The sequence below is a fragment of the Carassius gibelio genome, chromosome A6 (genome assembly GCF_023724105.1).
Source record: "Carassius gibelio isolate Cgi1373 ecotype wild population from Czech Republic chromosome A6, carGib1.2-hapl.c, whole genome shotgun sequence".
NCBI lineage: Eukaryota > Metazoa > Chordata > Actinopteri > Cypriniformes > Cyprinidae > Carassius > Carassius gibelio.
This window is the reverse complement of record NC_068376.1, coordinates 28,320,429-28,343,494: the sequence shown is the minus strand read 5'-3', so window position 1 is coordinate 28,343,494 and position 23,066 is coordinate 28,320,429. Positions and strand designations below refer to the sequence as shown.

The following is a 23,066-nucleotide window of genomic DNA, read 5'->3' as shown; positions in this document are numbered from 1 at the left end:
TAAATTAATAATAATAATAATGCTGCTGACCATATGTGCCATTTTCCCCAGGATTTCTATATTGCCTAAAATATCCAGGTTTTGACTTTATTTTCCTGTTTCCATACTTGACGAAGGTAATGATCGAAAAGTAGTTTGACCAATAACATGCAGGCATTGTACATAATCGACCAATCGTGGCGCATGAGAAGGCACAGGATCTACAGAAAAACCTTCCCCCTTCCCCAGCTCCACCTGTATGGATCTGCAACGGGGTGATTTCATGTATATTATATATAGGGGTTATTTTATATGTGTAATGTGTGGAGCAGCAGTATTTCCAGCAGCATGTCTCGGCAAGCCTCGGCAGGAGCTTAGCAGATCTGTTCCACCAACACCAAACATTAACATTGCCATGTATATTACCATACTAAACTCTCTGAGAGTTGTCGTGACAGAACTACAAATTGCATATCTTAAAAAAAAAAAAAAAATCGTGCTATTACTAGAGTTCCAGCATGTTTTCTGACAATTTAAGAATTTAAGGAATCTTGCTGCATTTATAAACCATAAAATCACACTGTGATTAACTCGATCAAGTAAGCAACATCCTAGTGAAGCATTACAAACAACCCTAAATGCCTTTGCATCATAGTATAGCATCATGATCAGGCAAAATGTAAAAATCTAGTTATTTCTTATTTTTGAATAGCCGTTTCTGGCAAACATATCATCAGAATCAGTCAGGACTCATTCAAATAGGTCTGGTTGTGAAGTCATATCAAAAGACAATCTGAAGTGGCATCACTTTATCAAATGTTATGCTCTTTTGAAATGTCATGAAACCATTTTTTTTTTTTATCATAGAGATTGCATGTCTGTTTCCAATGTACAAGTTCAGTTATTTAGAAAATGTCAGTGTGATAAGTGTGCAGTGGTTGATTCTCATCAGCTCATATGAGCCACTGTGTGTGTGCACTGATACTGAATCGATGGCCTCTGAAATGCTGTTCGATTCCCAGCCATCAGGCACAGGTGAGAAAGTGATCTGTCGTTTTACTCCCCAAGTGCAAAAGAGAAAAAGTCGGCCAGGGTAAGAAATCTATCACATGATGCCAGTGTGAAAACAACAGTCTGTCCAATCAGATAATGAAATTTCCAGTTTCACACTAATGCATAGTCTGATTCATAATATCATTCATTGTTCCTGTTAGAAGCATCTCTAAAATACTAAATTCTTTGTTCTAATACTATACCTACATGTTGAAATGCTCAATAACTCTTTATATACAATGCTATATAAAATTATTTTAATGCATGAATTATGTTTTGTAATGCACCTTATAATGTACTGTATGATCTCATGAATATTTGTAACCACGCTATCATACATAACAATACGTATACTATTTCAGATGTAATACAGAATGTTTAAATATTATGAATTTTAACTTTGGCTACAATTATTTATGAAAAGATAAATAATGCATTAAATTGTGGGTTACAAATTTGTATTTCATACTTCAAAATTTTATGTTTAATTACTTTAATTTAATTTGTTACTTGCCATTCCTCTGTAATTGTTTTTAAAATTTACAAGGAATTTCTGTGTCACCTCCACACACTTCAGCTTTAAATTGAGCTAATAAATCTGAAAATGGAAAAGGACCAAATACACATACTCTTCATTCTTTGAAAACATAATAAATGATGCAGTTTCAGGTTAATTTATTTGATTTTATAGATGTAAGGAGGACAGACAAAAAGATACTGAAATGGATAGTGATTGTATCGCAATGTTTCTTGTGCCTCAGATTTATGCACACACAAACCTAGCAAATGCAGCACTGACTGATCTCTCTTTTCTTTCCCAGCATGACCTCTGGTAGTGTAGTGTGCAGGTGCATTTGGTCTGCACCCTTTGTGTTGGCATATGCAGTCGGAAAGCACAGCGATACAGTGACGCGTGGGAGCAAGAACAGATGGATGTGCACAAATGCTCAGATTTACCTGCTGTCTTGTCCTTTACTACAGTCTAGAAGTGAAATTAATATTCTGAACTTTTATTTTCTCATTACTGTTAAATACAGTATTTTTAGGCTTAATTTTCCTCATGCAAAACAAACATATACTTTAAATATAGTTTTCACATTACATGGTGGAATACAAATTGTAACTTTTTTTTATTTTTAACATCAAATTTTCGATTTTGAAGTAAAAAGGCTGAAATGTTATTCTTGTAAAACATACTCTAAAAACAATGGAGTGCATTAAGATTTTCTTTTTGCATTGTGGCATTATTTTCTTAACATTTTAATACATATTTAATAAAATGTTTAATAACATCATTTCTGAATAATAAATAGAATTAAAATCATATTACTGTAATACAGTATTTTGAGGCTTCATTTATTTAATACAAAATATAACTTTTTTTAAATATAAAATTTTTTATACAATACAATGTAAAACAAATATAATATTAAACATAACTTAATTTTTTATTTTAAGTAGAAAGAGGGAAATAGTATTTCTTGTAAAACAAAACATACATCAATAATCTTTTTTATTTACAGCATTGAAAAATAATTTAACTACAGTGCATTGTTTTTGCTTTGTAAACATTATTTTAACTATTCTGAATTCTAAATATAATAAAAAAAAACTGTAATACTGTATTTTGAGGCTTAATGTTTTGTGCAAAATATAAATAAAATGTATTTTAAAGAAATTAAACAAATAATTTAATATATAAATATAATATAAAACATAACATATATAGTTTTCCATTTAAGTTAGGGGTGAAATATGATCCAGTTCTTGGCAGGTTTTTGTGACATTCACTGTGTTTGATCACTGGAACAAAATAATCACATTTCGTACTAGCAGGGTGTACATCCAATAACTTTAAGCTCTCATAATTAATTAATTCATTTAGAAGTGTAGTTAAATTGAAGAATCAATATATATTACAACGAGAATTCTATCTGTATAATGATGGAATAATGGGATGTGTGCCCTAATGCTAATCACTATTGTAACAAATGAAGATCATAATTGATACTCCTAACCAAACATGAATTTGTTTTTAATATGCCGCTTGGCAGAAGCGTTCAGCGAGCACATCAGTTTAAGTAGCAGTTGACTTGTGGAGTAAATCACAGCGTGTTTCATCTGTTTTATATAAGCCACTCTGAGCAGATCTGCAGAATGAGATTGTTTGAAGCTTCACACAATGTCGACACTCACGCGCTCAATTACTGCCGCCTACACATTATGACTGAAGTATCTGAAACAGCATCCGGTGGCCCACATTTTGAATGGGCACATTGTTCTGAAAAGACATTTATTCAAAGCTTTGACTTAGTGGTATAGTGGTCATGCAGGAAATATGAGTTTAAGTATGGCTTGTGTGTTGCTTTCTAAACTTGTTTTCTTCTTGGCTACTCTCATATTTTCAATGTACTTTAATGTCATGATTGCTTTATATTAGGGATGCACGATAAATATCGGCCGATAATTAATGTGCATCTCGTCAGTAAAGCCGGCTCTATGAGAAATCATGCACCTGATGGAATTTATCACTGATTACAGAACCGGCTTTACTGACGAGATATGTTTATATATTTCTGCCAAATAATCGAGCAGTACAACAACATCAAAACATCCAGAACAAACTGCAAACACATGCAACGGATACTAATAAAAAGGTAATTAAAATGTTAGATTCTACACAGAAGTTTTTTTTTAAAGAAATTAATTACTTTTATTCAGCAAGGACACACTGGGTTGATCAAAAGTGTTTCGAGAGATTTCTATTTCAAATAAATGCTGTTGTTTTGAGCTTTCTATTCATCAAAAATACTGACAAAAGTATCATTGTTTCCACAAACAATATTAAGCAGCACAGAATTATTTCTGAAGGATCATGTGACACTGAAGACTGGAGTTATGATGAAATTATGATGTAATGAAATTACTGTATTTTTGATTAAAAAACAGCTTTGTTGAGCATAAGAGATGTCTTTCATAAACATTACAAAACCTCCAGTGTATAGTGAGATGAAATCTTTTTCAAGTTTACCTTGTTTACTTTCTTAATACATTTCTGATCTCATAATTATTAAAGATTATTACAAAACAATTGTTTATAATCATATGGATATGTCTGATTCAAGGTGGTTGCACAGTATAGATTAATACTAATATTACTCTGAGGAAAAGATTTTAACTTATGGTCTGGATTGGTGTGGATTATTGTGACGTATCCATCAGCTGTTTGGACTCTTATTCTCACGGCACCCATTCACTCCAGAGGATTCGGTTTGAATTTAAAATGCTCGGTTGACTGCTAAGCAAATAAGGAAAATATATAAATTATATTAATACAGATCTATTTAAATGAACAGCAATCATAAAATACTGAAATTATAAAACAGAAGACAAATGTTTCAATCTAAAGTCTGTTGTGAACAGACTCTTGTCTCTGGTCTGCAGCTACTGAAGCTCCGGTATGAAAAATCAAACTCATAAAATCCCAGAAATATCTCAGGTATATTAATATAACTCTGATATATTAGCTTCTGATAAATGACCTTTTGAGGTCATTGTCCTCCTTCCATCCATTTATAGCTCCGGTCTAAGCTCTTACGTTCACAGTTTCCTGATTCTGACTCACTTCTCATTTAGCCTGTAGGCAAAACATCGAAGCTGAATTTGGGCAGAATATGAATAAATATTTGGCATGACTTTTGGCTGAGAAGAATCATCTGTGTATGATCGGATTCTCCACTGTGATTAAACAGATGGGCTCACATCTAACAGTCAGCACATGCTTAATACTTCTGTATTTTGGGGCTTTTAAAAGGATTTTAACACATTCTTATGTGGAGCTGACAGTAAACCTTACAAGGTTAAAACATTTCCAGGGAACTAAAAATAAAAAAGAATAAAATGTATTCCAAATAAGTGTTTTGAAGAAAATACGGTGGCCTATTTATCCATTTTAGTTTGATTAGGATTTTTGAATTGTGATTAAATTCATTCAAATTTGACTGAATTTAAATGAGCATCAAACTTCAAAATGTGGATTTTACAGGTTATATATAAAAAAAAAAAAAAAAAAAAAAAAAAAAAATAATAATAATAATAATAATAATAAAAAAAATCAAGCATATTTATCCTTTTTTGACAAAATAAAGTCTCAAAATGCATCTGTAAGTTCTAGTTTGAAAGTTTTTTTTTTATTTTTTATGTATATATAATTAAAAAAACATTTTTAATTCCTTTTATTTTCAATAATGGAATCAAATCAAATCAAATCAAAAACCTTAAAAACCTATAAAAATAAAATACAATAATTTACCAAAATATTGTTATACAATAAAGGAAATATTATAATGATGTACAAATAAATGTATTTTTGTTTTTGCATAAATGTATAGCATGTTTTTGCATTATAGTAAGGACAAAGAAATACAGTAAGACATTTACATGACAGTTTTCATGAGAATCAACCACTTCCATTAACAAGTAGTTATAGTAAAAGTAGTTATAAGAGCATTGCTTTGGTTGGAAATCTGGTTAGAAAGAAAGGTCTGGATTTCCCTCTTTTCTTCAAAAGCAGTAGTGGTGTTGGGTTTGGCATCTGATTAGGGAGCGCAGAGGTTATAGCCTCCAACCAGGCATCTATCAACATCACTGCAGATCAATAGACCTCTAGTGCTACTGATTTATCAAAGAGGTAATAGATAATTAAGACAGGCTGTGGTAATGAGAGGTAATGGCATGATCGATAGCATGGACAAACCAGAAAACTGACATGCTTATTTAGATGACAATCAATGTCTGGCCTAATGATCTTCAACAAACTATGTTTCAATCAGACCCAAGTTAAGAGCATCCTATTCCTTTAACCCTGCACATGCACAGTTCATTAGCAACACATCAAAACACTGGGCTTTTAAAGAGACAGTTCAAACAGAAATGTAAATTATGTCGTTCATTTCTGCTGTGCAACACAAAAGATAATGTTCTCTGTGTTCTTTTACAGCTCTAAGCTCCAAAAAGGACAAAAAACATAAAAGTTACCCATAAAAAGCACACTTTTGCTTGTTGGGAAATAACTTCTCTTATTGTTAAATAAAATGAAATGATAGGTTTATAACAACGTGACTGATGGCAAATAAAAAAAATAAAAAAAATAATGGATAAACCATTTAATTAAGTGATGGCGCACTTATTTGCATTTAAATTTGCATATCAATCTTTAACAATAAGTCTTTACTGAAGATGTAGCCTTAAGTCTTATAATAGGTTTTTCCATATGTTGTTCATGTAATCAAATTTGAAGGAAATCAATTTGAACGCCCTGACAAGTGACAAGCGTGGGGCATAAACCACAAGCAAGACGAGATAACAACTAAAAGCACTTGTTAGAAAAGCCTCTTCTTTCTTGTTCATGGTAAATTCATGAATGTCACTTTGATTAATGATTGTTGGCCATTCTGATGAAATGTGATACTTTATCTGTTGTCAAAGGATCTTGACAGCACAGAAAATGCTGGTGAGATGTCCAGGGAACAAAAATATCACACTTACACAAGATATAATTAATGCTAAAATGGAGTATTTATAGAGCGAATTCATTATTGCTCATACTTGTTTTGAAATAACACCCAACAACCCACTAGCACGCACTCAAAACCAGTGGATGATGAAGTATCAAATACTCCAGTAAAAGAAAATATTAGTCTACTCCAGTAAAGCATTAACAACTCCTTTTTAATTTTACTGTTGAAAGTATGAAAGCAATTTTTGAATGTACATAAGGATTACATCTAAAAAGTACTAACTGATGAATGTTTATTTTGTAATTTGAATTTATATATTTTTTAATTGAATAATTGTATAGTATATATTTTATATAATCCTACTGTTCAAAAAGAGAAGGGGGGCTTGTCATACACATCAAAACAATACATACATTAAAATATCAATTTAGATTACTGATAATTCATGTGTGCAAATAAATTATATATATATATATATTTAAAAATGAGGAAAAACTAAATATGTGTTGACAAACAAGACATCACGGAGTAAAATGTATACCCTAACAAAAAAGACGCTTTACAATACTAGTATGAAACTCAACAGCTTAAGAAATGTCATGAAATAAAAAGTACAATACAATGCTTAGGAATATAGTTAAGTGAAAGTTTCTCATGAGCAAGTTACACCACTGCTCGAAATAGCCTGGAAACCACTAAACAACTCCCAAGCAGCCACACAGCAGCAATCAACCAATCAGAACATCTTAGCAACCACATGACAACACCCTGGAGACACCCAAATGCACATGTAAAAGTCAAGTTTTGCTATAGTACTTGACCGATTTTTTGTGAAAAGGTGAAATCACTTTTTCAGGCATGTTCACCAAACATAAAAAGGCCAAAGGGAGAGAGAGAGATGCAGTGAAGCACACTGCTCTTGTCTCCCATAGCAACCCTGGCATTTCTGGTGCATTTCCTGATACATGATGTTCTGTTGTGGAAGGTTACGTTGACATGCTAGTTAGGATGTGCCAAGTGCACCAGAGAGGCAGGAACAGACAAAAGAAGACTGTATTTTTAGGAATGGCCTAACTAGGTCATGTGCTTCACAGCCAAGAGAAAGCTGTGAAAATGGCTGCTTTCCCATCACTGCAGAGAGCGTGCGCTTTTCATGTGGATCGGATGCATTCAGCTGTGAGAAATGACAAAAAGAGATTATATGCATGCATCAAGCTTACTTTCTGTTGCATTATATATATATATATATATATATATATCAGAATATTAGATGCTTTCTGAAGGATCAAGTGACACTGAAGACTGGAGTAATGAGGCTGATCACAGGAATAAATTACATTTTAAAATATATTCATATAGAAAATTTTAATAATAATTCACTATGTTATTGATAACAACAAATTATAATGATTATGATCAAATAACTGCATCCTTGGTGAGCATAGAGACTTTGAACAAAATTTTGTTTGACCCCAAACATTTGAATGGTAGTAAATATTTACTGTATGTTTTCCTCTTAGAAAGGAAGTAAAATGGGTTGTGAACCAACCCGATCTCACGTCATTCGTACTAATAAGGTGGCTTATTCGTACGACCACACTCGTACAAATTCATACGATTGTTGCCAAATCGTACGTATTTTACGAGTTCCACAATTCGTATGAATTTGTACGAATTACCTACATCTAAACCCGCCCCTAAACCTAACCGTCACTGGGGTCGTATAAAATCGTACGAATAAGCCACCTCGTAAAATAAGTACGAATTGGTCGTGAGATAGCGTTGTGTGAACATTGTTTTATGTTGATTTACTGTATATAAAGTGCATGCAAAATCAAGTAACAAAACCATTATGAGATGACATCCAGCTTTGAAATGACTCTGAAAGTCATTCTCTGAAAAGAAATGTATTTGTGAGGTCATGGGCTAGTGAAGCTGATCCCCTTCACCTTTACTAGGAAAAGTCCAGGCTTTGTGAATCTGTCCTCTAAGCCTTCAGAGTTCAATAAGCCACCACTACAGACTTGAATTATACAAGAAGATTATATTTTTCAAAGGATTTATTTTTAATACAGCCAGTACTCTACCTGGCGGCAACGTTATCACAACATATTTATTCAGTCTGATATGGAGAGGATTTGATATATAACTTGCTTTTTTCCAGTGCCTTGCCAGAAATACAAGAATAACATTCATTTCACAATAACTTGTCCCAAAAAGTTTGTGCTAGAGACATGAGTGATATCTTAAATCATGTGAACGTTTATGTGCTGGACAATAAACATTCCCACAAAATTACACTGAAGGAGTGACTCAAATCAGACACTTGGTTCCAGTATGAACCATCTAACAAGCTAAAGATTCAAACATCTTATGAATTAAATGTTGGTTTGGTGAACTGACCTTTCTTTCTTTGTTTCAGACCCAGAGGGCCGCAGGTTAAAGGGCATTCAGAGGAGTACAGAGACAGGGCTGGCCGTAGAGATGCCCAGTCGCACAGTCCGGCAGGCGAGCCACGAGTCCATCGAGGACAGCATGAACAGCTATGGCTCGGAGGGAAAGTGAGTATTACAAATCAGGACTTCTCAAAATATTACATTTCTTTTAAAAAAAAAAAAAAAATTCACCCAAAAATGACAGTTTGCTGAAAATAGCTCACCCTCAGACCATCCAAGAGTTTGTTTCTTCATCAGAACAGATTTGGAGAAATGTAGCATTCCATCACTTGCTCACCAATGGAAGCTCTGCAGTGAATGGGTGCCGTCAGAATGAGAGTCCAAACAGCTGATAAAAACATCATAATAATCCACAAGTAATCCACACCACTCCAAATGACTTCTTGTGAAGCAAAAAGCTGCATATTTGTAAGAAACTAAGAAGTTTTTTAACTTTAAACTGTTGCTTCCGACTTCTAAATCTATAATCTAACGCTTCCTCCAGTGAAAAAGTCCATCCCCTAGTTGTCCTCTCACATCAAAATCCACATAATAGTTTAGAACTGTTTTGGCTTGTAAACTGTGCTTAATCTGTGTATACTTCTCTCCTGATTCAGATGAGATGAATTTTTCACGGGAAAAAGGAATATTATGGATATTATGGACTCATATTTTAGCTGGAAGTGACGGTTTGAAGTTAAAAACATCTTAATAATGGATTTGTTTCTTACACAAAGCATTTCACATCATCAAATGTTAATTTATGGTCTGGAGTTGTGTGGATTACTTGTGGATTATCGTTTTTATCAGCTGTTTGGACTCTTATTTTGATGGCACCCGTTCACTAATATTATAAAAGTAGCCATCATCACTGTGATTACTCACTTTAGAACTGCAACAATCAATACTGAAAGTGAAAAACCGACTGCTTCCAAATATAGAATCTGTTATTTTGCAACCACATTTAGTTTGTAATCAGTTTGATCAGGTGATACATTTGATGGGATAAACATAGGAAAGAGTGTTGCATGACATAGTGAAAAGTGCAGGTGAGATGAAATCTACCTCTGTACGCAGCCTTTATTATTATATTCAGCTACAAGATTGATTCAGACAAATCTTCCCTTTTCTTTTTCTTCCTGTCCCAAAAATCTACCAAAAACATTAAACATTTCTTCTATCATTTGACAGCCTTAGTGTATAAAACTATTTAGTTATTATTAGTATAACGAAACAAAATTTAAATCTGGAATCTACTTAAATACCCTTGAGGTCTCACATTCATATTTTATTTGGTTTGGGATACATTACATGTGTTATTGCATTACATTTCTTTAGAAACAGGGATGTTCATCCAGTAACTCTCCGGAGATTGTGCTTATATCTTATATTGAGCAATAAATAACAAGTGTTTGAGTTACATAACCAACAGTATAAACCCCTCTTCTCAGCAATAAACCTTTTCTCTGCCAGCTCAATTTCTGAATGAAATCCAGAGTTGAGAGCTTCTGTGTAGATGTACTGTAAACTCATTTCAGATCTGGACACTGTCTGGAGTGACACATCAAAGCCGCAGGTTTTTATCTTATTTTAGCTCTGTGGAGGACAAAAGCTGTTTAACTTCAATTCTATTGTGCCAGAAAGTTTTGCACAAGTTTGCATATATAAATGGAGAAGATATTTGCTGGGTTGGGCTAGTTTTAACCAGGGCTGTTATCATTATAAAACAAACAAACAAACAAACAAAAAACATTCCTGTTACTTGAAAATAGCGACATTTAAAAAACATAATTTATTTCAGCTTGTTGCCCAATAAACAATTCTCATTTTAAATTATTTTGAAGTTGAAGTAAAATTACTAAATCTAAATAAACTATTAAAATAAAAATAAATTAATAAAAATAATGATTAATAACTATAATATAGACATGTTTAAAAAAGAAAAATGAATAAACATGACACAAACGCACACCACAATTATTAAAAGATTAACTAAACTACAGTGAAAACAAACAAACAAATAAATACATTTGAATGAAAAAGATAATAGTATATCAATTACCACAATATTTATTAAAAAAAATATTTTGAAAATTTTTTCAAGTGAACAAACGAAAATTTTAAATGAATCATCAAACATTACGATACATACCATGTCCAGAAATATATTTGGACATTAAGGCACACTTAAAAATAATCAATGCCATTGCATTCGATGGTAACACTTTACAATAAGGTTCAATACGTTGATATGAACTAAGAAGGAACAATACTTATACAGCATTTATTAATCTTAGTTAATGTTAATTTCAACATTTACTTATGCATTATTAAAATCATGAGTTGTGCTTGTTAACATTAGTAATGCACAGTGAATTAACATGAACTAACAGTGAACAACAGCCTTTTCATTAACTGAAATTAACAACGATTAATAAATACTGCAATAAATGTATGGTTCATTGTTCATTCATGTTAGTTAATACATTAATTATCAAAGCAAGTGGCACTTATTTAAAAGAAAGATTGCACAAGTACTATTTTCATACAAAACATGATAATATAAACAACAGATATTTGGTTCAAAATGAAGACAACACATATTGGGACCAATTGCCAAAAGCTCAAATAGAAACATTAAGAGAGGATGCAAGATGATATAAACTTGAAATAGATTCATGAAGATTTTTCAGGCAAATTCATTCAAATAAGAACCACTCATTAATAACAGAAACTTCTGAAATGTGCTTGCAGACAGTTCACTTCAAAACATTATGTTCAGTTACATAACTATAACGATATGTTGTGCTCAACTGACGGTCTATTCTGCATAAATTTCCCCTCAAACTCTCTGTCCAATACCCAGAGCTCCATTAGAAATTCACAAACAGTCAAAAACTCCCCACAAACCTTACGTAACGTAGTTGGAAGCTCTTCCTGTGCTGCTCCATCATGGGAGTAAAGATCCAGCCCAATTCAGCGGGATTACTGCACAGTTTATGGAGCGTGGGGATTACAGTTTTGACTGCTACCACTGAGGATATTTTACCATATTACATGCATCTCATGAATACGTAACAGAGTAAAACATAAACACTTATTGTTAGTCTGGACTTTGCAACCGTGATGGAAACTTCTACAGAAGATTCAGTAATATTTATTGAATATCTAGTGTTTATTTTGATCTGTTTCCATTGTGTGTAACTTGTCTTTTATGCAAGATAAAGTTGGGCTTTTTGGCTTCAAATACCTAAAATGTTATGAAACATTATATACAAATGTATAAAACATTACAACTTAAAAAATTAAAAAGCTTAACTTTACAAGGAGCACAATTAAAACATTAAAACGAGGAATATAAGCATTGTAAACACTCAAGAGTATATGTAAAAAGAATAAAAATGATAACTTTACTGAACATTACACCAAAAATTATTAAAACATTTTAAAAAGTACAAATGTCTTTAGTTACTGCAAACCATTAAAGTCTGTTGATTTCAAAACACATTGCAAGCATCATCTTGCTGCAGCTGTTGTACAGCTATAGAAGCATAGCTGATTTAATAGGGGCTTTTGCTGTATTAAAACACAAATATTATGAATCTAGATTAAAGACTGATGCACTTTCTCAGTTACAAAGTTTTGAATCTCTTGCATGTCTGACCTGAACAACTCCCACTTTTGTCAGTAAAAATGTCTTATTTGGGGAGCAAAAAGTGCAAAAGAGGCCACTTTTATGGACCTGTCAAAATGCCCTAGAAAGCAGCAAGCACTGATCTAACGCCCTAATTAAAACTCCAAAAGCAAAACTGCTCATGGTGCATGGGCCAAATATATGATCATATTATTTGTCCTGTATTAAAATCATATTTGACAATTTTTTTAAGCTGTCAGAAACTGAAATGTAGTGCAAATAAATATGACTGCAAAGGTGAATGCCCTTATAAGTTCACATAGGTCTTTTAACAAAAAATAACCATAGGTTTGACCTCTGACATTCAAGTTCAAATACTTAATTATGAATAAACTTATTTTTTATGTTTTGCATGAAACCATGCATGTTCTACCTTTCTTTAAAATCAATGGCATTTCATATGCTATAAAATTCATACATTTTTAAAAGCCCAAATACTTTTTGGGGCCTCTGTATAAAATTAAGGCAGTGATGTGATCTATCTTTAATAAATTCTCAAATAATAGGTTAAAAATCTAGCTAAATTGAGAGATAAAAATATAATTGAACAGCAGGTCATCTTCATTTAGGGTTATTATAGTTAAATAAACTTAAAGCCATATAAAATAAAATATACATTTATTTCATTTCAACTAGTTGCACAGATATCTCTCATCATGTTCATTGCTGAACTTGATATAGTTACATAAAAGAAAATAAATGAATAAAAACTATATAGACATAGTTAAAAATAAAAACAAAAGCTAAAGGAAAAAGACAAAAATGTATTACATAAAAAGAAAAAGAAAATAGAACAACAAGAAAATAGAAAAACTAATTCAAAATATTGCTCAAACTACAACAGTATCTCACTGACACTAAAATAGCCCTGTCTCCATCACATTTTAAAATAAGTCTGTGCTCTATTTCAGATATATAAACATTTCCCACATACCTTTCACCTTTTCTCTAGAAAACAATAACTCCTGTACTTGCATGCAGGAACGGAGCATCTGTTTAGAAAGGTTTGCATGCAATGAATGCCAGAGCGCCAGAAGAGCAGCACAGAGACAGTGATATATAAAGCAATAGAGAGCAGTGCGCTGAGATGCCATGATTAACACATAACACAGACAAATGTTTATTCTAGTGACATCAAGAATGTGGCGTGTAATATGTGGAGCGGTGATAGGTGTATTTGTCACTCTCCGAAGCGTTTGTATGTGTTTTTACTGATGACTGCTGCTGACGCCAGTGCATGCAGGGGCCAGTGACTAATAATGACTCTCTCACACACACACACACACACACACACACAACCTTAAAATTAGTCCCGCTTTAGTCTTCTGAAGCCATATGAAATAACTTTGTGAGATGAACATATGTTGTATGGTTATGTGAACTCTGTGACTCTCCATTTGTGTTCCAAAAGGAAACAACATCAATGGGAGAAAATTTAGACGATTCCTTCAAGAACAGAGAGAGTGAAGCAGATAGAGACACCAGACGAGAGACTAATGATGAACTAGATATTGACATGGGACAAAGAGACAGGAAGGAGTGAAAAATGAGCAAAATAACGAGGACGCAATGAAAATGGTATCTCTTGGGATGCCCAGTCTGAGTATTAGGCATCAGGAACGTCTGGACCCTCCCATTTTAAAAATAGACCTGTGCGGAGACGACAAGCGAAAGAGACAGAACTGGGAATGGGTGGAGGGGCGCTGGAGGGAATCGAGGTCAAACCGCAGAAAGAAAATTAATTATGAATCCGTCCACATTAGTATGGAGGATAATTGAGAACAAACACAGAGGAATGGGAATGGAGAAATGAGAGATGGGTTTGAAAGGAGGTCTGAAGGAGAATGACAGTCATAGCTATCTATCTATTAAAAATGAAGAAATGTGTCATTTCTGTGCAGAAAATCAAAAATACTGACTATTTTCAAACAGGTTTCCATATTACTCACCCCATCTGCAGTTGGTCAATCAAAACAAATAATCCTGGCCCAAGCTCATGCCATTCATTCTGCCAATTGGACTGGCCAGGATGCTCAAATAAAATAACAAATGTTTGGGGGGAATCAACCTGGGGTGCACTTCCCAAAAGCATAGTTGCTAACCTGTTAGCAATGGGAGATTGTAGTGCAACCAACAAAGTTGCTAACTTTATTAGCAACTATGCTTTTGGGAAATGCACCCCTGCTCAGTTATAGTTAGAGGAAAAGAAGTAAAAATGAGTAGCATGTCTTTCAAAAACAAGATCTGCCTAGTTTCAACTTTTACATCTTTACACAAGATGTAAAAACATCTTATGTTGGGGTGGTTCCATTTGCTCAAACAAGCACCCTTTTGCTGTTTTTGCTCCCTTTCTTTTTCCCAATTTTTTGTTTGCAGAAGGAAAACACACTTGCTGTGATGAGCAATATGGGATTCTTCACTTGTGTAGATAGCTGAAATTACATCAATTTCTTTAAGAGGATCTACCTTTATATATATATAAAAAAGATATCATGTATAAAAAGAACATAAGAGGAGCATTGCTTTACAAGTGAGACAAGCAGGTAAATTGCTATTTTACTTGAATATAATATAATATAATATAATATAATATAATATAATATAATATAATATAATATAATATAATATAATGTCATAGATGAATATAATTATTTTTTTATACTTAAAAATGCATTATATAATTAAAATACAATTATTTTAATTATAAATAGGACCTATTTTAAGTTATTTTATATATACTGTCAAAATGTATTTTATGGGCTAATATGTAATATTTTGACAGTACATTAAATCAGTGGTTCTTAAGTAATTTGTTTATTTAATCCTTAAATATACCTTTGTCTTTTTGTTTAACCTGTTAACTGTAACTCACATTTTTTAACATAGACTTGAAAGTGCATGATCCAAACCTAGATTTTTTATAATTCATGACTGAAAACATTTTGTAACACGACTTTGATGTACCATTTTCATGGGAAAACAATGTTTGATTTTAAAATGGCTTTCAAAGAATTAATTTTGAGATTTTAAGTTTTGAAGTGATATATCATTTCAGATGATTTCTAAAGTGTGTTAGAGAAAAAGGCAGAACTCCTGTTATGATGTAGATTTTTGAGGTGCACTCTTGCCATAAATTAATCTATTGCTTTTCCTACATAATTTCTAACATAAAATATTGGTAAAATAGATTAAATAGATTTAATTGGAATATAGTAAAGTAAACGTAGGCATCCCGTATACGGGACGGGGTGACAGTGAACAGGTTTTAAAATGTTGTTTATAATATTGTACATCGAACTGCAGCTTGTTGGTTTAGTTTAAGGCTTCTTTATTGAAGATGTTTTAGGGGGAGATAATTAATCTGAAGAATAATTTTGGAAGGCTGATGAAAAAGTGGGCAGTCACTGCTGTGCTATTAGATGAAGGCCAGACGTCCTGTTTCAAGAGGTCATGAGGGTGAATATGACATGGAGCATGTGACCCATCTTCTAGAAACACATATACTGAAGTAATTTTTGGCCGCATACATGTCAAATCTGCCTTTAGGTACAGGAAAGCAGTGTGATTATACGCGTCTGCACTGGCTTTACTCCAGCGGAGCACTCGGCACTATCAAAGCAGAGCTTCACCGTTAGGGTTAAAGCCTGTCTATCCTCATTACATAAAAGAGAAGTGCCTTCCACCCATCGATCTCGTCCCATCACAGAGCTAAGCTGTTATCAGTTCAGCCATCGCAGAATAAAGGAAAACTTGTAATGTCCGTCATACATTGCTCATCTGATGTGAATCTTCAAAGCCTTCACAAGCAACACACATAACAGCATCATTCTGCCAAATAAAATTGTTTGTCGAATCCTGAAAGCTAGACATTTTTCTTTAAAGAGATGGTGAGCTGAATATGAAATAAACTAATTGTTTGGAAATAATCTCATGTCGATTAACCTTTACAAATGACAGAAAATAATTCTACATGCTTCATTCAAGCTGTCAGTACTGAAAACAATGAAATACTGAAAATGTTCTCAGTGCACACAAAATGTTCTGAACATTATTTTAAAGCAGCATTGTGTACTGTATACTATATCCAGCGAAATATGTGGTGGACAAAATCTCAGTAAACTGTATTAATAAAATGAAACTTTTCACAGTAACCCTGTCCTGTTTTCTTCCCTCTAGTCTGAACTACAGTGGAATGTGTTTAGCATCAGATGCCCAGTTTAGTGACTTTCTGGATGGGATGGGACCTGCTCAGTTTGTGGGCAGACAGACACTAGCTACAACTTCATTGGGTGAGAGCACTTACAGTATATACAGTACGTCAAACAGTTAATGTAGTACAAGTGAACAGGCTTTTCTTTAATGCAAATTAAAATTAGCCATATAAAACCACACATTTTTGTATTTTATTGTGTTAAATGATAATTCAAATCACACATCATCTTTTTAGATGTGTATATGTAACTAAAGTGATGGAGAGTGACAGCTTCTTCTATGCACAATAAGTGGTTGGTAATTGTTAGAGCTGCTTGACAAAAGGTTGTTTGTATTACAAAATATTCAATAAAATAGAAATTAGTGAGTGTGAAAAGAGATGTGCTTTTATTTTGATGCTTCCAAAAATGTTAATGAAAAATAATTTTCAAAAACCCGAATCAATGGTATGATTAAAGAATCTAAATTTGAAATATAGGTTAATGAAACAACATATTGTGCAGAATTTAATTTCTAGAAATGACCACTGAAAGCTTACCAATACTTGTTTAATTCTCAAATATTGTAGTATGCTTCTGTGACATGAAAGATATAGTTCCTGATATATACAATAACAAAACATATATGGTGGCTGTTTGGCCAAAATGACCAATGAGCATCAGTTTATCATCAATAAAATAATATTAAATAAGACACCAATGTTTTTGCAGAGTAAATACAGACATTGTTATTAAAATATTGGTAACATTTCACAATAAGGGCTCATTGGTTAACCTTAGTTGCTAACATTAACTAACAATGAACAATACATTTGTTACAATATTTATTCTTTGTTAAGGTTAGTAAAAAAAAATTGAACTATTCATTTTTAGTTTATGTTATTTCAGGTCCATTAAATAATAATAAAAGATACAATATTTGATTTCAATAATGTATTAGTAAAAAAAACGTGCAAACTGATGATTGCAGGAGATGTTGAGATCGGTCTAATGGAGAGGAACGGACAGCTGGAGGTGGAGATCATTCAGGCTCGAGGACTCATCATGAAGCCTGGATCTAAGGGCCCTCCAGGTGATTCATCAGACAGAAGGATGAGCCTGATAGAGCGATTCCATTCATTTAGGACAAAACTGACTGCAAATGTTTATAAACTGCTTCTCAAATACACAAGTTTCTCTTAGATCGTTTTCCTATTCTTATCTGAATATTCATTATCCAAAAGTGTGTGTGTGTGTGTTTTGAAAAAAAGAGAGGAAATCGAAAAGCGACATCTAAATCGGTGGCTCTTCAAAGTTATTTAAATTTTTTAGTCTATTTCAAGGATGCCGTTTGAATTTTATTTTATTTTTTTCAGCTGCCTACATTAAAGTCTACCTTCTGGAAAACGGCATCTGCATTGCCAAAAAGAAGACGAAGTCCGTCCGGAAATCGTTAGATCCCCTTTACAATCAAGTCCTTGTTTTTTCCGAGAGCCCGCAGGGAAAGGTTGTACAGGTAAACTTGATTTTTACCTTTTCTGAAGAAAATGTGGGTTACTTGTGCAAAACTTGTGCTGTGCGGTTACAAAGAAGTTCTGGATGATTTCTCTTGCTAATTTGGTTGTTAGAAATGCCTTACATTTTATTGTCCACCAATCAAAAAAAGTCCAAGTACTTTAATATTTAGCATTAAGGGTGGTTTAAATCTCAAACGCTAAGTATGAGCTATAGAAATAGTGTTGCTTGCCTTATAGGACTTCATTATACTTGAATTTCACGATGCATTAAACATTAAGGTGTCAAGCACTTCAAATGCATCTGTCTAGTTATTTAAATGACAAAGAAAATAGGCTCTAAATTACAGCAAAGTTTACCCACGTCTTTTCCAATTTGGTGTAATTTCTCTGTAGGTGACATGATGTCAGTGCATGATCATTTCTTATGCATTCCCTCCATCATTTAGTTCCACTGCAGAGAACTGGCAGAGAAACAGCAATGCAGTGAACACTTTATTTTTAGCAGCGGTGAAGGAATAGGGGGAAACGTTTCATATCTCTCTGAATTAGACATTTTTCTAAGGACAACATTTATGAAAGTCTGTCACAACAAACAATAAAGGTTAGAACAGGCTGCAGGATGTTCAGGAACGTCGGGTGGTGGGAAAAACATCATTTGCAAGTTTAATCACTGGTTTATGACGCCCTCCATCCAAACATCTGTCATTATTATGTAATCTAAGGGAACTATTAGATTGATCTAAAATAAATTATTCTTCAAAATTTTGACAAATTCATTATCATATTTGGAAATTCAAGTTATTTCAGTTTACTGCAAGATGGATGAATCACACAAAAGCTGTCAAGAACATGGCCACGTCGTATTACGTCAAAAATAAAATAAAATAAATAAAAAGAGAGAGAAATTTGTTTTGCTTAAATAAAATGTTGCTTATTTTAATGACCTATTGCATTGTAACCTTATTTTCTTTACAATAAAGCACATTTTCCCCCAATTCTATAATGTAGAAATAATTTGTTGATTCGTGGCCTAGTGGTTAGAGCGTTTGACTCCTAATCCTAAGGTTGTGGGTTTGAGTCTCAGGCTGGCAATACCACAACTGAAGTGCCCTTGAGCAAGGCACTAAACACCCAACTGCATAAATGGCTGCCCACTGCTCCGGGTGTGTGTTCACTGCTGTGTGTGTGCACTTTGGATGGGTTAAATGCAGAACATGAATTCGGAGTATGGGTCACCATACTTTACTGTATGTCACGTCACTCACTTACACAATTAACTCAATGAGGGGAACATGCAAGAGGAAAACAAAGTCAAAACTGAATGACATGTGACACTAAATATGCTTCTAAATATGCTTTATTTTCTTTCTTTATTCACCCAGAATGATGGCATTAACAAATAATGACCATGGATTATGGTATATAAATAAGTGAGAATTCTGAAATGAACTACAAGGATTGTATACACATTAAAAATGTAGAATATTATAGTCAAAAGTACTTTTTTTATTGTTACTTATGATAAAATAATACTTCCATTTCTCATGCAACAGGTCATCGTTTGGGGAAACTACGGCCGGATGGATCGTAAATGCTTCATGGGCGTGGCCCGCATCCTATTGGAGGAGCTGGATTTGACAAACATGGTGATTGGCTGGTACAAGCTTTTCCCCACCTCTTCTATGGTGGATCCTACGATGGCTCCGCTGATCCGCCACTGCTCACAGCTGTCTCTGGAGAGCACCGTCGGGCCGTGCTGTGAACGCTCATAAGACTAACAACTCCACTAGATTTATTTTTCTCTGGAAGGGCTCTCACAGCCCCCCGATCCTAAGAGTGCTGGTTGTGCATGACTGCGGCACCGGAACCCTCTGGAATGTTCTAGAATCTCTTCAGAACAAATGACCTTTCTGCAATATTCCAGAATTGACCACAGAGGGAATGCTCTTTTTCAGCCTCCGAGACAAAGATTTCAGGACAGGCAAAGAATGCAGGCCAGACGTCTGGGCTTTATTTTAGCTTTCAACACATTAGCTTGTGATGGTCTGTATGAGGAAACTTCCTCGAGTTAGATCTGATTTCCAGAAAGCAGGTAAATGTTTGTGCAGTCATCACGTTGGGTGCTGCAGCGGATTGGATAAAACGGATGGGTTCGTGCAATATGACATCCAATAGAGACAAGAATGTATCGGTAATAAAAGGGCGGGTTTGCATTAATTTTCTTGTGTAATGAACAATACAAGAATAGATATACGTCTTAAAAAGATTCAATATGTGTAGTTTGAAAAGAGTCGATGATTTCGTTTGCACACAGATCTTTTTCTGTTTGTGTCTCTTCCGTTTCGTCTTTCTCATTACTGAACAGTGCCAATGCTGCCAGCGAGTGGCTTTATTTGTGGTTAGTGTCGATATTGAGTGATATGAATCAGTAATCTAAGCAGACACATATTTAAAAAGACTAATTTTACAAACTCTTTTCCTGAACGGTGACATAATCCTGATGAAGAATTTTTAATGCCATTGTATGCTTTTCACCATTAATATTACATGGGAAAATGTGAATGGATGCAAGATGCTGAATTAACATAGTGATTATATAATACATGTGAGTAAATGATATACTTACAGTTAGTGGTCGACAGATATGATGATCAATGGCTGAAACCAATATCTAGAGAGCAGAGTGACATAAACAGACATGTTATATACATAATGTATATGCCATGTACATGAAATGGATGAATTTAAATGAACACACTTTTAGAAAAATATTGAAACGAGAGAAATCTGTTTTATTCATTAATAAGGGTGTGTTTTTGACGACTTATGTAAAAAAAAAAAAAAAAAAATTGGTCAAATTAATCACCATGCCCAATATTTAAGAGTTTATTACTAATCATTAAAAGATAATTTAGTTTTGCACTTTATAATCTTAAATGTCTTTCTTATAAGTAACTGCTAGTTTGGGATAAGCCAAAGTTCATTTTCTTCTTTATACTCTGATATTATTTGTGACTACGGGATGCAGAATCTTTAGTAGCAATGATAAGGCTGTAGCATTAGATAGTAGCATACGCATGAAAGGCATCTTAGTTTGCCACCATCTAATGAGATTTTGCATGGAATTGATTGATAGCGGATTACAGAGCATTTCGCTGGCAGTCGAGCAAACATGTAGCAGCGGACGATCAAACGAAAATGCTGTTACATCGCACTGAGATGTGCTGTGTGTCGTCCTGAGCGTCGGGGATTAATAAATACGTCCTGAAATGATGAAACATTAGCACAGAAAGGGAAGAAAACGGCATTCTACATAGCCAAGAAATTTTACGTCCAACATAAAATATTCGACTATTTCTGAAATAAATACACTATTTACCACTAGACAACTAGGATTGTTTTTTTTTTTTTTAAGATTTATTCCTCTCAGAGAAGTTCAGGAGTGATTATTTCAATTAACACTGAAAAACGTACCTCAAATACCCTCAACATAATCATATTGCAAAGGCTATATAAAGCACTGCCACTATCTTTTTAAAAACTTTCAAACTGTATTGTCTTAAAAAGCAATAACTATATGATTTTTTTATTTTCATTTTTTTTTTTGCTCACTTTATTTGTTACAGGGATTAAAGCCAGATTGTCTCTGCATCACATTAGGAACTTCTGCATCCATGTAGCAATATACAGTAGTACATAATTGGTTTTAGACGAAGCGCTGAATGTCTGAGATCCACATTTTAAACATGTGTTGATGGGCTAAAAAAAATCATGATTTGGAAAAACCTTTTTGAGCACTGTAGTTATTAGCATTGTATATTAATATAGATTAATATACATTAATTTAATATATCATATTTTAATCAGTATCATGTCAATCTGTCCAAAAAAAATCTTATTTCTTGGTCTGTTTATTGTAAATAGAAAACTTGTGGGCAAAACAACAATAAATCATCAGGGTCTTGTCTGGGATGTCAATATTGGCATTTAGTTTTTAGGCTTTAAGCAACACATTTCTCCTGTTTACATCAGCATGATGTTATTGCTGATATTTTACAATCTGGATTGGATATATAATTGCTTTTAAACTAACTCCAGATGTTATGAAAGAATGTGATTTATAGAATATAAAATGAAATATCTCCATTCCACATGTTGAATTATTAGGAATAGTTTTGTAACGCCTTAACTTGTAAACCAGAGGTCTTAACACAATTCCAGTTTACAATACAGAAGAGAAAGAGCATGCAAGAATGTCATTCTGCTTTTACTTCTATTCATTTTATGTCTTTCTCTTTCTTTTTGTATTTACTATTACTTTAATCTGATAAAAAGTCATGGCCTTTTATCATCACGTTTTTCACCACACAATTTTATAACTGATTAATCTACCATATCAACTATACTTGTTGAAGTTGACAGGGCAAAATGATCAACATATTCCTAAAATTTGGATGCTATGATATTTTTCTTTGTGGAGATACTTGTTTAATTCCTTATTACTATTCATTATATGTACATTTGAATTCGTAAAATAATGTCACTGTTGATTAATGCACAATTTAGTGTATTGTTACTCTGCTGAAAATGGTTATACAGAATAAAATAGCTCACTCTGATTTACAAAACACATTATTGTCTGATGATTGCCTGATGCTTCTTGGTCTTAAGAGTGGATT

At 33.3% G+C, this 23,066-nt stretch overlaps 1 protein-coding gene across 1 annotated transcript in view; it reads left to right on the top strand.

The window, feature by feature from the left end:
• The window catches only part of LOC128015966 (regulating synaptic membrane exocytosis protein 4-like), a 28,311-nt gene extending 5,294 nt beyond the window's left edge, over positions 1–23,017 (top strand). Inside the window, exons 2-6 of the mRNA XM_052600242.1 lie at positions 8,974–9,112; positions 16,857–16,969; positions 17,862–17,963; positions 18,247–18,386; positions 19,941–23,017. Of these exons, the coding sequence (XP_052456202.1) occupies positions 8,974–9,112; positions 16,857–16,969; positions 17,862–17,963; positions 18,247–18,386; positions 19,941–20,159 (713 nt within the window). The 3' untranslated portion in view covers positions 20,160–23,017. The remainder of the gene's footprint in view (positions 1–8,973; positions 9,113–16,856; positions 16,970–17,861; positions 17,964–18,246; positions 18,387–19,940) is intronic.
• Positions 23,018–23,066: the final 49 nt, after the last annotated feature.